General features: G+C 49.3%; 1 protein-coding gene across 4 annotated transcripts in view; it reads left to right on the top strand.

Moving 5' to 3' along the window:
* Afap1l2 (actin filament associated protein 1 like 2) overlaps positions 1 to 16,340 on the top strand; it is a 96,891-nt gene that overhangs the window by 75,927 nt on the left and 4,624 nt on the right. For 2 of the 4 annotated variants that reach the window (XM_069988067.1, XM_069988068.1), the window contains exons 7-17: positions 1,832 to 2,037; positions 3,580 to 3,759; positions 6,786 to 6,875; positions 8,261 to 8,345; positions 8,827 to 8,931; positions 11,713 to 11,924; positions 13,750 to 13,895; positions 14,667 to 14,778; positions 15,326 to 15,571; positions 15,656 to 15,827; positions 16,093 to 16,272. In XM_069988067.1, coding sequence (XP_069844168.1) covers positions 1,832 to 2,037; positions 3,580 to 3,759; positions 6,786 to 6,875; positions 8,261 to 8,345; positions 8,827 to 8,931; positions 11,713 to 11,924; positions 13,750 to 13,895; positions 14,667 to 14,778; positions 15,326 to 15,571; positions 15,656 to 15,827; positions 16,093 to 16,272 — 1,734 coding nt within the window. The remainder of the gene's footprint in view (positions 1 to 1,831; positions 2,038 to 3,579; positions 3,760 to 6,785; positions 6,876 to 8,260; positions 8,346 to 8,826; positions 8,932 to 11,712; positions 11,925 to 13,749; positions 13,896 to 14,666; positions 14,779 to 15,325; positions 15,572 to 15,655; positions 15,828 to 16,092; positions 16,273 to 16,340) is intronic. The other 2 variants (XM_069988066.1, XM_069988069.1) reach the window with 1 other exon arrangement.

The raw sequence follows: 16,340 nt of genomic DNA, 5'->3' as shown, positions 1-16,340 counted from the left end.
TCCCTCCTCTTTACTACTTTTATTTATTTATTTTGCTGTTGGGAGTAAACCTAGGGCCTTGTACATATTAGGCAATTACTCTACCTTGGAGCTACACCCCTAGATCCTCCTCCTCTTTTTTTTTTTTTAAATCTAGTTTCTTAAGATGAACTCTAGGACAGTGGGATTCTTGGAGCAAAGAGTATGAGTGTTTTATGGCTCTTGAGACAATAGACTGCCAGATTGCTTTCTAAGAGGCTTTGTGGATTCATGTTGCCATCAGCAATAAGAAAGTTCAGAGTCCCCTGCTGAGTTGTACTGAAATTTCCATTTTTGTTTACTAGGTATAAAATCATGGATATGCAGCTTTAAAAAATTAAGCCAAGAAGAAGAACAACACACTGCTTCTAAAAGGAAAATTGATATAAAAATATTTAAAATTATTTTTTAGAAATATTAAAATAACTATTGTGGTAGCTCCTTTCCATTTTCCTATATTCTAATTAAAAATTAGGTGTTTTTTTTTTTTTGGTTCATATGAAAAATCCAGATAGGAGAGAAGCTTCTAGGTCCTTCTGAGAAGACTTGAACACTCCGTAGGCTGTCCCTCTCTGAAGCGTATCATGGGACAGAAGAGAGGTACCATTCAGCCTGACTTGGGGGCAGAACAAGGACTGTCATACAGAAATTACAGGAGGTAGTCATTGGGCCCATTTTTTCTGAATGGAAGACAATGTCCAGTGATCAGGAGGTTTAAGCTTGGCCTATGGTCAGCAAGGTCATGACAGACAAGGCATCTGTGCCGAGCCAGGGCTTGAAATCCTGGGACTCCTTTTTCCTTATGCTCTGCTTTTTAAGGATGATGAGTGGATAATTAGTGATAAATAGGTATGTGGTAGGTAGATCAATAGATAGATAGATAGATAGATAGATAGATAGATAGATAGATAGATAGATAGATAGATAGATAGATAGATAGATAGAAAAGATAGACAGCATGGCTTTGTTGGGCTGCAGTGCAGACATGAGTCTGGAGAAGGGAACAACACTTGCAGGGCAGTGGCAACAAACTAGAAACTGAGGCAGGTGGTATATGTGCATTTGCCCTGGGGAGAGTTTGGGGATTCTTTCAAACAATGGAAATGTGAGGTAGGCTCATAGCCAGCAGCAGAGGAGGGACGTAGAGACAGGTGAAGGGGCTCATTCTGTCCAGGGTTACTTGGCAGAGAGAGAGATAAAGGAACTGAAAGGAGTCTAAGGCAAATGTGTGGATTTGCTAAGGGGCAACATTCTATAGAATAGAAGATGAGTTACCTTCTCCCAAAGCTGTTGCATGCTATGGTTCACTTGGCCCTTTCTGAAGAGCCACAGCTCCCCCCACCCTACCCAACCTGGGCTCACACCAGGCAGCCTGGATACTTGCAAAGCACATGGCTGGTTCTCAGAGGACACTCTGGCTTCATCCTTCACATCCTTCATTTAAGGAATCAGAGGTGGAGGGCACCTGGCTTCTCAGGAGCACAGTCAGTGGGAGAGCCGGTGCTTCTGTAGGGTCTGGGAAGCTGGGCTTTGAGGAGGGAAAAGGAGAGACTTCGAGTTCAAGTTCTTAGTGCTCTTATACCATCCATCATTGGAGAAGCTTCTCCAAGGGGATCGGGGTGGAAAGTGAAGTGTAATGCTGGGTTGAAGGCTGTTTTCAAGGGCATGGGGGTGGGCAGGTGGGGGTGTGGCCTGAGGGCCACTGGCTGGCTCCTGCTTGCTGCCTGCTGCCCATCCCATTGTCACCTGTCCACAGCCCCCCCCCCAACCCCCGCAGCCTAATGGGGCCCTGACTGAGTAGTCTTCCTTGCAGAAGATGGAGAGGCGGTGAGCAGCTCTTATGAGTCCTACGATGAAGAGGAGAGTGGCAAGGGCAAGTCGGCCCCCTACCAGTGGCCCTCGCCAGAGGCCAGCATCGAATTGATGCGAGATGCCCGGATCTGTGCCTTCCTGTGGCGCAAGAAGTGGCTGGGCCAGTGGGCTAAGCAGCTCTGTGTCATCAGGGACACCAGGCTCCTGGTGAGTGCCTGTCTTCTTGCCTTGAAGAGGTGTGTGTGTGTGTGTGTGTGTGTGTGTGTGTGTGTGTGTGTGTGTGTGTGTGTGTGTGTGTGTGTGTGTTTGTGTGTATGTGTGTATGTGTGTGTGTGCGTGCATGCACGTGTGTGTGTGTGTGTGTGCATGCACGTGCATTTCCTGATATGATATGGGGTGGGAGAAGTTACAGCCTTTTGATATCAGGAGATTTTTAACCTCTTCCCTAATTTGAAATGTTTATATGCAGATTTTTCTGTGAGGGGATGTGTCTTTTCTGGATTCAAAAGATCCAGTCATTTTCATTAGGCGCTCAAAGGGGGCTGTGGTTATCCCCACCACCCCATTACATGTACCTTAATTCTGGAGAACAAGACACTTTTCCTGCCCCTAATCCTCCCTCACATGTAGCTTCCCAGTGGCTCCTGTAGCCCAGCCCCCAGACCCAGTTCTTGCTTCCACTTTGGCCTAAGCAATGTGAAACTGTAGGAATCTCTCAGAAGCTGTGGGACTCTGGATTGCTGATTCCAAGTTAAGACCTCTCGAGAAACCAGATATATTGTTCTGATGACAATCCCATTTCCTGGTATGTTAAGTTAAAATTCACAGTTTTGAGCTGGACATGGTCAGCTCTGGGCCTGCAGTTCTGACTGCTTGAGAGAGCCAGGCAGGAGGATCCCTTAGCCCAGGAATCTGAGGCCAGCCTGGCAACACAGCGACACTCTCGAAAACAAGCAAATTTGCACTTTTAGACTGTGATATAAAGCCCCATGGGGTTATGACACACCCCCTTTCTTTTCTAGTCACCATGTGTTCTACCATGTGAGATTGTATTTCAGGATGTCCAGTCAAGAAATCCTATAAGGACCCTATTTTTTTCAATAAGAAACTGAGAGACAATGTAGTTTCGCTAGTGGAAGAAGAAGATCTCTTCCTTTCTTTGCTAGCATAAACATCAACTAGGCAGATTGTAAACACAGTTTTGTGCCTGATGGATCCTTTGGTGGGGAAGCAGGCAAAGAATTGTAAACAGGTGGAGATATGGTAAAGGTTCCTTCACCTTGGAGAAATGAGTGCTGTTCACAGGGGTCTTTGGTCTATGGCTGTAAGACCCTGACAATGGAGCACATTTTGAGATGTGTTGTTAAGTGATGCCATCTTTGTGTGAGCATCACAGTGTGTACTTACACAAATGAAGACAGTGACATCATTAGACAATGACATAATCAGATGGAACCACTATCTGTAATTGACCAGAACATCATTATATGGCACAGTGCTTCATTAAGTGCCATGGGGATGAGCAGGATCTTGGGGCTGAGGCTGAGGAGAAGGAGGCTTGCAGGTGTAGGGTTGATCTGATGGGGGCAATAGGAGTTACTGATGTCTAAAGTGGAGCATCAGGCTTGCTTTAAGGTGTCCAGACTTATGGTTTGGGAGTGAAGTCAGGTTTTCAGGGAGTATTTCAGTGTTGAGGTTCCCCTCCCTCACAGGATCTGAGTAGGCAAAGCACCATCTGCTCTCTTCCAGTGCTATAAATCCTCCAAAGACCATAGCCCTCAGCTGGACGTGAACTTGCTGGGCAGCAGCGTTGTGCACAAGGAGAAGCAGGTGCGGAAGAAGGAGCACAAGCTGAAGATTATGCCAATGAATGCCGATGTGATCGTGCTGGGCCTGCAGAGCAAGGACCAAGCTGAGCAGTGGCTCCGGGTAAGGGCAGGCAGAAGGCATCAGGCCACTGAGGTCTGGGAAGCTTCCTTCAGAGCTCTCTGTAAGGTGCTCCTGGAATTCCAGCTTCTTTGGAAGGACAGATGATGTGGGCCAAGGGCACAGGGTCTATGGTCCTTCGATGTCTAGAGTTTCCTGTGCTCCTAGTAATGGTGATCCATGTCAAGCAAACGGATTTAGTATGCTGCCTTCCAGTCTGAATCCTCAGAGGCAGAGATTTGGGGATGGTTGGAATCCACTTGTCTTTTGGGTTCTGGTGAGTGATTACCAGCTTCGTATTAAACAAGAGTCGGTGTCACTGTAGCTGTGAAGTATTTCCTGTGGACCACAAGCTTTGAGTAGATTTACTCAGAGGTAGCTGGGCAAAATTAATCGACTGGAGGCCGGAAGTGACTGATCAAGGCCACTTGGCAAGAGAGCAGAAGCACGGGATTCCAGACCTAGGATTCTCTGTGCTATCACCTGGGCAGCTGTGCCGTGTGTGTGATGATGACGAAGCCTTAGGGAGGAGCTTACTTACCCCATGTTAAACATGAACTCAATGATTCCAGAAGACATAAAATTAGTACCAAAGTGGAGCTTTGGTACTAATTTCTGGAGGGGTCTCAAACCCCAGCAGTGACCCCGGTGAGATCAGCATGAGCCAGAACCACCCTCTCGCTCTGTCCTGCTACTCACTTCACCATTGCAACCACATTGACGTGTTTCCAGCATTGTATCCACCCCCACTCCACCAGCTCAGCTAAACATAGCCATTGTGGCAAGCCTGGCCTAAATGGCCCTGCGTCTCCTTATTAAAGAATCACTGGAAAAAGTACCTGCCTGTGGCATGGGCCACCCCCAGGGCCGAGTACCCCAAGATCTGGAGCAGGTGAGCTGTTTTTGTGAAGCCACTAAATACTTTTGAGAAACCACCAGCTGTCTGGAGAATCCTGACGAAATGAAGGAGGATCTGATAGCTCCCTTGACCCTTACTGCAAGTTTTCAAGTGGTTAGACTGTGATATGGAACATGAGAGACCACTGCACAGGCAGGTCTGTGGTTGGACGCATTCTTGATAGATTGTTAGCTCTGAAAGATGAAGCTTTGCATTTGGGAGCAAAAGCTCTGGCTTCAAATCTTGACTTCACCATTTTTTTGCTGAATTTTCTTCCGTGGGTTACTTAATGGCTACTCAGTGCTCACTCAGTCCAGCATTGTTAGGTAAGGGCTGAGTACATGAAATTCGGCCAGCACAGATGAGATCATCTAGGCCCAAAGAATGTGAGGGGCTGGTCGGAGGCTCCAGAGCTGACTAGGAGCTAGTGGTGTTTAGCTTGTCCCTTGCCCAGGTCCCCCCTTTGGCTTCCGCCAGTCCTTTCCATTTTCACCCACTGTGCACACACAAATACACATTCCTATTGGACAATACACACATACATGAACATACATATTTGCACAGTTGGTCCATGTCCACACTCACACATGCATGCATAGATACGCATCCATACATGGTATGTGTGTGTTCTTATTCGTGCACACACTGAATGCACACTGCTCCTGCTCCTGATTTCCAGCATTGTCCCTCTGCCTGCTCGCTTACCTTTCTTGACCCAGAGGTCATTCATTCCCAGACTCTCACACCCTTTCCTCCAGACCCCTGGCCCCGTCGCCCCTGATAGTAGCTTCAAAGACAAGAATGCTTTCAGAAGCCACAGCCACTGTGTTCTAGCCTGCAAGGAAGACACCTTTTTTCCTTCCTGGTCAGATGGATTCAGTCGTGGATTTGGATGCCCACTCCTGCCGTGTGGCTCAGCCTTCCTAAGGATCTCTGCAATCTGCCAAGCTGTCAGCCTTAGCTTGGCATCTGTCTGCCAGTTCATCACACACCAGGCCCACAGCACGACCAATGCAAGACAGTAGGTAGAAGATGCTGAGGATAGATTGGGAATCTATGGCAGGACACTTTCCAGAAAAATAAAAAGCAGAAAAGCCCGCACTCATAAAACTCAACTCCTGGCTAAGTGGTACGGCCTGCTCCAGGCAGGATTTCTGCATATTCAAGCCCAATAATATCAGGAATGATGCAGCTGCCCCTGTGCCAAGTACTTGACCCTGTGGAGGTGTTGCCCATCTTACACTCACGGCAACTGAGGCCTTGGCCCAGGCTCGCACAGCTAGTCTGATGGCCTGCACCTGCCCTCTTCTTGTGACATTATTTCACATATTCTTCATGGACCAAGGTCAGTCGAAGAAATGTGAACTGCCATTTTTCTTCTTTCTCATAGTTCATCTTTTTGTTTGGTTATCCAGATTTTAAAGACATTTCCAGAAATGACTCCAGGCAGAAACTGAAAAGGGGGGGGAGAGGTTCTGAAGTCACACTTAACTGCTTCTGTGTCTCCAGAAGGCTTCTGGGAGGGCTGTGTGTGTGTGTGTGTGTGTGTCTGCCCTGGGCTGTTTCCCTCTGGGAGTCCCCAAGGGGCCCCTTGTCTCAGAAGGAGCCTGGGCGCATTGCTGCTCAGTGAGGTCAGAGCTGCCTCTAACCTCTATGATCCCAGCTTAGGCCTTGGGTGCCAGTAAAAGACTCCTTCCCAGAGGAAGGCGGATTGGATGGTGGGAGACCAGTCCTCAAGGCAATGTGCAGGCCTGTTTCCAAGCATCGTGGAGACTCCATAGCAAGCCCACAGCCCTATCCCCTACCTCCAAGCCAGGGGCATATCAACAAATGCAGATCTTCCACAGAACAGCACCAGTGCTGGAAGTGTGGTCAGAAGGGAGCTCTTGGAACTGAGGACCGATGGCTCTGGCCATCTATGAACTTGGTTGCAAAGGCCTCACTGCCCATGCACAGAACATACATGAGGAAGTGCCTGAGCCTCAAGTCCTCTCCGTGGCAGCCTGCCGGGGAGGTGTGCCCCGTGATCACGTGTTCCTTGGAAGCAGTGCATCTTTTCCTTTCTTCCGCCCACTCTCCTCTGGCCTCAGGGGGGCCTGCTGATGACCGCTCTCTCCCTCTCTTTCTCCAGGTTATCCAGGAAGTCAGTGGCCTCTCTTCTGAAGGAGCATCCGAGGGGAATCAGTACACCCCAGATGCCCAGCGCCTGAATTGTCAGAAAGTAAGGTTCTTCCCTACCTGCAGGGAGACTTCGAGTCATTTGCTTTGGAAAAATTCAGCCCAATTAATAAAAAAACATAGAATGCTTGGATGAGGGTAGTAACATTTGCTTGACAGAAAAATGGATGAAGTGGATATAGACCTAAAGTATTTGCTTGCTGGAGCTTGGGGGATGGGGGGAGGGGAATTATTGGAGCAAAAGTCACACGGGGCAAAGGGACCTGGTGAAGTGATTGGGTTGCATGCCATTACCTGTGGGAATTAAGAGAGTCACTCTGTGAATTCCTGAGTCCTACCAGCCTGGCAGTAGGTACCAGCTAACCCTGAAGCCTGTGCATGCACAGAGCAGCCAGAAAGTCCTGGTGTCACTGTGTGGTCTCAAGCCCTGGCTGGAAAGAGTGCAAGAAGCTACCCAGAAACCTGAGCTGGAAGACACCCTTTGTTCTCTGGGCATCCATATGTACCTGGAGTAGCATCTGCAGCCTTGCCAAATGGTGTAAAGAGGGGCTGGTGCTTTTGTGGTCCCACTCATTCCTTGATCACTAAAAGGAAAACCGAAGTTGGAGTGAACTTGGCTCTCCTTCCCATTGACAAGGAGGGTCCTCCCTGCAGACACAGCAACGGCGGGGATTACTGGCCAGGCTCTACCATCCCCGGTTCTTGCCTCAGGCTGCCCAGTGGCTGGGCTGTCAGCTGGTTTCCTGACCATCTGGAATAGGTGGTTCTTTAGAAGTTTGACTGAAACATTCAGAATGCTTCACGATTTACCAGCACTGGCTCAGAGACCATGCCTTGTCCCACCAACCCCTAACAGTCAGCAATGTTACTCCCATTTGACCCACAGGCACAGTGAGGCTCAGAAAAGCTCTGTCCACTCATCATGTCAGCTGGCCTGACCAAGGGATGCTCAAGCTGTCTAGAATCATGTCTGACTCAGTGCAGATGGGCCATCCCTTCCCTGAGATCCCCTGAGTTATTAGTAGAGTCAGGTCTCAAAAGATTTTCCCCTGGCCCCATGTGGACGGTGCCCATCTTGCCAGTCTTCAGTGGGGACACTGCTGCCCATCTGCCCTTCCCACAGGCCATCAAGCCACTGTCATGTTTGGTTGAACAGCCGTTTGTGGTACTTGTGAAGGATGGGGGGGTGGACTGGACAAAGGAATTGCTCTTGGATGGAGCAGGGACCTCGGGCAAGATGGAGAAAGCAGGTGCTACAGAGAGTCCCAGAGGGAATCTTGGCCACGGTGCCCACCATTGTCCTGGGTTCTTGCTAGTCGAGTTTGATTAGGTGACTCTGGCCTACACTCAAGAACGATCCTTTCAGTGAGAATGGGTGGTCATGCTTGTTCCCAGACGATGACCCTACTTGTCTCTCTTTATCTGCAGCCAGATATAGCTGAGAAGTACTTGTCAGCTGCAGAGTATGGACCTGCTGTGGATGGGCACCCCGAGGTGCCAGAGACTAAAGATGGTAACAATGCCATGTCTCTTAGGGTTGGGAAAGTGACTGAATTCCAGGGTGTGAAACTTGGCTATCTGGTCCTGGAGTAGTTGGTAGCTGATTCTAACATGTCCTCTAACTTATCTATTACCTGGACATATTATAGCTTATAGACCCTAGAAAACGGGCGAGAAGGCCAAATTGCATAATTTTGTAAAACTTAATAAGCAGTTTTTATTTTCCAACCCTATTTCAAATCCCTTGAAGCCAGTAGAGCCTGTAAAGATTCTCAAATGTTCACCTGTTCTATAAGACCGCCTTGAAGGTGAGACTTAGGAGAAAGCTAACTCTGGCTTGGGAAGCAGAAGTTGTGTGTGTGTGTGTGTGTGTGTGTGTGTGTGTGTGTGTGTGTGTGTGTGTAGGTGAGGAGGGGTGGGTGCATGTATTGAGGATGAGTTTTCCTGTGTGTGGACTGTGTGCAAACCAGTTACTTTCTCTCTCATCATGACAGTCAAGAAGAAAAGTTCATCTGGCCTTAAACTGAGCAACCTAATGAACCTGGGAAGGAAGAAATCCACCTCACTGGAACCCACAGAGAGGTCCCTTGAGACATCAAGTAAGACTCATAACCAGACCTTCAGGGACTCATTCACTGGGCTGGAGCCTTGTCTCTAGGAAGACAAAAGAAGAGGGTATCAGCTGGTTTTTAACATCTCTAGGGATGGAGAGTTCCCAAAGCTTGGGTTTGTTTTTGTCCTTAGTGTAGGTCATTCTTTATGCTAAACCAAACTCTGTCTTGCTGCAATATTGGATCCTTTGTGGAAATGAGGAAAAACAGATCGATGTCTCCTCATTGAAGTATATTTGTTTGTGTGTTTGAGTTTTGTTATTGTTGTGCCAGTACTTGGCCTTGAACTCAGAAGCTTATCTGTTTTTACTCTGTTCAAGGCTGGTGCTCTACCACTTGAGCCACACCTAAACTTCCAATTTTCCAGTGGTTAATTGGAAACAAGAGTCTCGTGGACTTTCCTGCCTGGGCTGGCTTTGAACCACAATCCTTAGACCTCAGCCTCCTGAGTATCTAGGATTGTAGGTGTGAACCACCAGAGCCAGGCTTTAATCTGCTTCTGTGAGATGTGGCAGACATTGTACAGAGGTGAGGGCAGGGCGGGGTGAGGAGGGGTGGAAAGCAGGTGAAGGAGCTGCACCCTGGGCCATCGTTATAACACTCCAGACCCAGAGATGTGAAGAGCTGCTCCTGCTTTTTAGTCAAAGGTAACCTAGTGGACCTGAGCCTGAAGGATGGGGGTAAGGCCTGAGCTTGAACAGTGCCTGTGGGTCAGCACAAAGACGCTGAGACGGGAGCAGGCACCATGAGAAACACACAGGACTGGTTCCCAGGACATGCGTAGTGCCAATAGGTTGTCAGAGGTCATTTTTGCTGCCCTCAATCCTACTGGAGGAGATGTGTCAGGAGGGAAGAAAATACCCTGGTGTGATATCACGCTCCCTGGCTGGTCACATAGTTGTAGCCCTCCTGGGGGCCAAGAGGCCCTTTCTTTGAGCTTTTACCTCTGTCTGAGCTCTGAGCTCTTTCCTGAGTCCCAGGTAAGTTCTCCTATTGACTACAGGTAGCAGAGTGGCCATGTGGAATGGGAAGGGAATAGATAAGGTCTTCTTGCTTCTCTGGCCAGAGCTGAGGCATAGCTTGGTTCTCCCTGCCCTGTGGCCTAATAACACATGGCCTGGGAGCCTGGTCCCCCATTGCTAGGGGCGTGGCCAGTGAGAGCACATTTCTCCCCTTCTCAGGACGTGGATGTGTAAGTGCTGAGCTCCCATTTCTCTTGACTCAAAGTTCTATGTGGCCCAGAGGGTTGTGATGGGCTGGGGGGCTGGGAGGGGGACGGGGAGCCACAGTGCCAGGTCTGGTCCTTCATTCTCTTACTTTGCTACTGTGAGGTGCTAGTAATGTGGCGTGGAGATATTCACAATCCCCATCGTGTGTCCAGCACTGGACAGGGTGCTAAGTACTTTCACCCTGCTGCCTTCGCCTGCTAAGGTTCAGAGCAGCTGCCAACCCCTTAGGGATTGGGAAGGGATCTGCTTTTATAAGCTGGATCATCTGAGAAGATGAGGAGCAGAGAGATGGCAGCCCACCATCCATGGGTATAGAGGTCAGGAAGCTAGATTTTACTCACTTTTTGGTCACTCCGGGACAAGGCTGCCTTTGATGTGTTTTATCAGCTCAGAAAACGTCCAAAGGGAGAAATGGTTTATCCGCTCTTTGGAAAGCTCAATGCAGCACAGACAAACATTTGAGAACAAGGAAGATGTGACTGCGCATGCACAGTGGTGCTGGCAGCCTCTGTGTGCCTAGAGGAAGTGGGCTTCTGATGAAAAGGTCAAAGGACACAGACCATAGGCTTTGGAGAAGATTTAGCGTCAGTCTTGCCCTTGAGAAGTGCATATGTCCAATTGGAAGGCCCAACAGGGAGGCAGAGAGTTTTTCTCTACCAGGACTTGGATATTCTAACAGCAGACAGAGCAACGAGTTTGGAGCTTGAGGAGGGCTGGGGGCAGTTGCTCTGGGAGGCTGAGAAGGAAGTTGGTCCATGGAGACTGAGTCTAAAAGGCTGCAGAAAGTTATTGGGATGCAGGAGGGGCTAGAAAGCTCTCCTGTCTGGGCCTTCTGAGAATCTCCTCTTATACCAGTTTGAGAACCCACTGTACATTTCTGATCTCATCGAATCTGTGAATCTCACAGTATCATTTTTCCTTCTTTGGGCTATGAAGGTAGACTCTTTGAAGTTGGACACAGGCATCCTTTTTAATTTTTGGTCCCTTCAACTCAGGGCTGAGGTACTGTCCTTTAGCTTTTATGCCCAAGGGCTGGAGCTCTCCATTTGAGCCACATCTGTACTTTCGGCTCTTGATAGTTAATTGGAGATAAAAGTTTCATGAACATTTCTGCCTGGGCTGGCTTTGAACCTCCATCCTCAGATCTCAGCCTCCTGAGTGGGTAGGATGACAGCTGTGAGTCACTGACTGTCCTGCTTTTGAGCAAAGGGGTTGTGAGTATGTGGCCCAGAGGCAGTATGTGCATAGCTGTGCATGCCCTAACCTGCCGTGCGCTGTCTACCTCTTGTCACCCAGGCCACTGTGGCAGGAAACTCACCCAACCTGAGCCTCTTGGTTGCAAGGTGAATCCTGTTGCTTCTGAAGCCTGCTTCCTCGGTTTCTCTGATAGCTTTCCCATCCCAGCCTCATCCCGTCCTGCAGGTGTTTATCTCCCTTACACAGAGATGAATCTCCTCTGGGTCTCTGGGTGCTACTCCTCCCTGCAGCCCCGTCTCCTTCCACGGCTCCACCTCTCCTGTCTCTGCACACTCTCCTGCAGGTTACCTGAATGTGCTGGTGAACAGCCAGTGGAAGTCCCGCTGGTGCTCTGTCAGGGACAATCACCTACACTTCTACCAGGACCGGAACCGGAGCAAGGTAGCTCAGCAGCCGCTCAGCCTGCTGGGCTGTGAAGTGGTCCCAGACCCAAACCCTGACCACCTCTACTCCTTCCGCATCCTCCACAATGGCGAGGAACTGGCCAAGCTGGAGGTAAGCTAGCCGGTGAGGGAGGAGGGAGGCGGGAGAGACAGCAAGGCGAAGAGGACATGACCCTCAGGTCCAAGTATTGAGAAAGGTTCTCCTGCCGAGAATCAATGTAGCCACCCATTAGTTTTACTTCCTTTGCCTGCAATTGTTTGCATTTTTTAAAATGTCCATTCCCCTTCTGACCTCAGGGTGGTTGTGTTATAGGAATGGGACAATGAGCTATTTCCTGCACTTAGGGCAGTTGAAAGTATTTATAACTCCGGGAGACGCCAGCGCGGCTTTGGGTTCTAATGGGTGCTATTTAGTTTGCTGACATCAGCCAGAAGAACCTCAAGGTCCCAGCCTATAAAAAGGGCTACTGTCAGAACTTAGACAGATGGTAGGATTTGCTTTGTGATGTAATTACGTTTCTCCTACGCCCTACCCTTTGTTTGATATGCTGTTACATTTGCAAAAACAAGAGGTGACATAATTCCTTGTAATAAGCCCCATAGGTGGAGCCCAATTTCCTTGTATGTACTCACCCATTAACTCCTGTTCTCTCAGGCCTTCATCCTGGGGTCTTCTTCCAGATTTTGCTCCAATACTGCCCTCTGGTGGCTAGAGCATCCACATCATAAACATGTGGACCAGCTTGTATTCTCCCATTCACTTGCCAAATGGCAAGCATCTATTCAATACCATAACAATATGGTAGAAAACAGTGATGCTTCCTGTCCTCATGACACCTACACTCTATGATATTCTTCTAATTACCCAGTCGGTTGCTTAGTTACAGTAACTGGAAGGAAGTTGGGAGGGAGCTGAGAATGTCTGCTGGGTAGTTACTTAGGACAAGGCTGGGAAAATGGGACAGAACTGGATTTAGGAGTAATTAAACCCCTTAAGAATTTCAAGAGAGGTGACGTGCTCAGATGTGGATTTTAAGATATCTCGTTCAGCTGCTGGGTGGCAGATGGATGGAAAGGGAAGAAGAAGACCTGTGAGGAAGGCACAGGTGGTAGTCTGACATCCTGGTGAAAATACATGGAAAGAGAAGACCAATGGAATGTCAAATCCAGCTTCTCCGATTAAGAGGAAATAACCAAAAGTATGGTCGTGTTGCATGGCCCAATGCTGAAGGGTAGCTGGCTTTCCTCATGGAAACAGACCTGTGGCTTTTAGAGAATCCTGGTTTGGGGGGGGAGGGGACAGGGGGTATCATGAAGGCAAGAAACAATGAATGTGTTTTAGTAGAAATACCCAGCTTATGCATTTGTTAGAATGTATTGTTGTCTAGAAAGAAACAAACACCCAATTCAGTTGGATATTATGTAAAAGAGAGATTTGACCTTCTTGAGGTCTTTAGGCACCCTGACTTTCCTGACATCATTTTAAAACATGAATTTGGAGTTATTCCTTAGCAAAATACAAGCAGGTTTGTGGGTATGGATTAGGGTGATAAACAGAGGTATAGACCTACAGTGCATATGATTGCTTACTAGTTAGCCATTTTAATGATAATTACTGGCAGTTGATGACAATGTTCACAGTTATCAGCTCATGGTAACTAACAACATTTATCATATAGACATACATTGTATACCCATCACATGTAATACTCCAGTGAATGTCCAGGCCATCACTGGGTAGCATCAAGAAGTCAGGAAAGGCTATTTAGGGTCCTGGGGGATGGGATATGTTATTGTCTGTGCTGGAGGCGTGGTGATGGGGATCCAGATCTGGCAGTGGAGTGCTGGGCCTTCTGGAAGTCACGCTGTTGCTGTCTTGGGGACAATCACTTACACTGACTCTGGCCTGGCTCATGTCTCTCTTGGTCTCCTTCCAGGCCAAATCTTCCGAGGAGATGGGCCACTGGCTAGGCCTCTTGCTCTCTGAATCAGGCTCCAAGACAGACCCAGAAGAGTTCACCTATGACTATGTGGATGCTGAGAGGGTTTCGTGTATTGTGAGTGCTGCCAAAACCTCCCTCTTGTGAGTATGAAGGGGGGGGGGTTCCTTCATTATTCACTCTCCATTGTAGCCATGCTACTAGACTCTAGACACAGACCCAGACCAGCCTTTGAGAGGGAGATTGGCTTCTCATGAGAGAGAGCACAGGACTTGGCCCGACTGTGTCCAGCAGCAAGAAGAGGCAAAGTCCAAGGCTAAGGAAACATCCCTCAGGAAAGCCCGCAAAGAGCTAGGGGCTGAGCCGGGCCTCAGGGGCTAGCTGCAGCTCTGGTTGGACACTCTCCAGTTCCCTAGGGCAGAGCAACCACCTTTCCTGGGCCTCACTGGGTCTCCAGCACAGCCAGGAGCAAGCTGGAGCTTCGGGAGAAACTTCTTGGGATAAGGAATCAACACCCATGCTGGTGAATGCTGGCTGAGCCACTGTAACCAAACAGGGATGGTGTCTAGTCTGTTCTGCCCCCAGGTATAGCGTGGGGATGAAAGGAGAATGGATCTTGTGGTTGCCACTTGGAGGAGAATACTGAAAGGGAGTAATCTGGAGCAGACAGGCAGGAGATGCTGAGAGAGGAGGGGGTCTGGGAGTGCTGTGTTTCTGGGAGAAATCTAACCTGAATAGTTCTAGGAAGAAGGTTAGGAGAAGAGGGAAGAGATTACCCTGAAGCCCATTGAGGCAGATTTTCATCCCCAGATCTCTGCACAGCCAAGGACTTTCATTTGGGGTCCTGGGAGGCTGGCTGTCTTCCACCCTGTCCTTGGGGCTTCATGCTTACTGTGTCCAACCCTACCTTCCAGATTGATGCAGAGGAAGTTCTCCGAGCCCAACACATACATCGATGGTCTACCCAGCCGGGACCTCCAGGAGGAGCTGTACGATGACGTAGAGATGTCGGAGCTGACAGCTGGAGTAAGGACAGCACACAGTGGTCTGAGGCTGTCCACTAAACCTCCACACCAGAGATGGTCACATGCTCACCCCCGGGGCCACTGATACAGATGCCTAGGCACAGAAACCTCATCTTTTGTCTATGAGACTATACAGTTGACTTGGAGACTAGATGAAACCACTGATTGTCTGCTCTGGTTTAGTATAGAGTCTGAGAGTGGAGACCTCATTCGTTAGCTTTCAAGGTCTATACTGATGGTGGAGGCAGACTGTCTATTTAATAGAAGATCCTAGTCCAGGAATGCTTGTTGTGTGAGGGCTTTGTGGCAGACCTCGCCACTCTACACAAAGGCCCCACCCTCTTCCTCTTTACAGATGAGGAAATACAAGGAAGCAACGACCATGTCCTGGTCTTCTGGAATAGCCTATCTAGGACTCAATGGCTGGGGGGAGGGGCTGTCCCAGAGGAAAGATGTCCCCAGGAACAACAGCAAGGGCAGGTGCCTTGTCCACAGCTAAGCGAGTGGAGTTCATCACGAATGCCACCTGACTCTTCTGTCATCTGCAGGGAGAACCTGCTGGGGAGACCGCCCCTGCCACAGATATCATGACTGAGAGCGAGCTTGACCGAGTCTACCTGGACCTCACGCCAGTCAAGTCCTTCCTATATAGCCCCAGCGGAGCCCAGGCCCGGGCCACCTCCCCTCCATCACTGTACCTGGATCATCTGGCTGATGGCCTCCCTGTAGACCCAAGTCCAGGCCCCACCCCGGATGAACTCTGCAGGAAGTCTCTAGAGGACTCGGCAGGCCAGGTACAGGCCATTGTCTCTGCTGATAAGCCCTGCGTCTTCCTATGCCTTCCAGCCAGCCCAGTCTCATGCTTTCTCCCTATGCAGAGGCAGCTGGAGAGCCAGGAGCCTGAGGAACTCACCCTGAAAACCCCCACAGTCAAGTTGCAGGCTGAGCAGCAGAGAATCTCTTTTCCAGCAAATTGTCCTGACACCGTAGCTACCGTACCAGCCAGTGCCAGCCCACCTGTGAAGGACAGGCTGCGGGTGACCAGTGCAGGTGCCTGTGCTAGATCAGAGCTTACCCTTGCAGACATGGCTTGGAGAAGTTAGCCCAATTCCTTCCATTTCAGATGATGAAATGGAGGTTCAGAGAGGTGAAGGGGTTTTGTCCTAGGTTGCTTAACAAAGACAGTGTGAAACTCTGTTTCCTTTCCCATCCCTCCTGGGCTGACCTGGTGGTCAGCTCTGCTCTTCTGTCCAAACTCTGGGCTTTGTCTGGGATATGGGCTGGGGCTGCTTCTGATCCCCTGCCTCTGACACAGGGCTTCTCCACTCTGGGTCTGTAGAGATCAAACTTGGCAAGAATCGGACAGAGGCTGAAGTGAAGCGGTACACAGAAGAGAAAGAACGACTGGAAAAGAAGAAGGAAGAGATCCGGGGGCATCTGGCTCAGCTCCGCAAAGAGAAACGAGAGCTGAAAGAGACTTTGTTAAAATGCACAGGTAAGGGCCTCCACGTGGGGAGGAACAGAACAGGGCTCAGGGAGGCTTGGTGGGGGGGATGATCTGCC

Source organism: Dipodomys merriami, unplaced genomic scaffold (assembly GCF_024711535.1).
Source record: "Dipodomys merriami isolate MVZ:Mamm:240054 unplaced genomic scaffold, mDipMer1.0.p SCAF_35, whole genome shotgun sequence".
In the NCBI taxonomy this organism is placed as follows: Eukaryota; Metazoa; Chordata; class Mammalia; order Rodentia; family Heteromyidae; genus Dipodomys; species Dipodomys merriami.
This window is presented reverse-complemented; position numbering and strand designations above follow the sequence as displayed.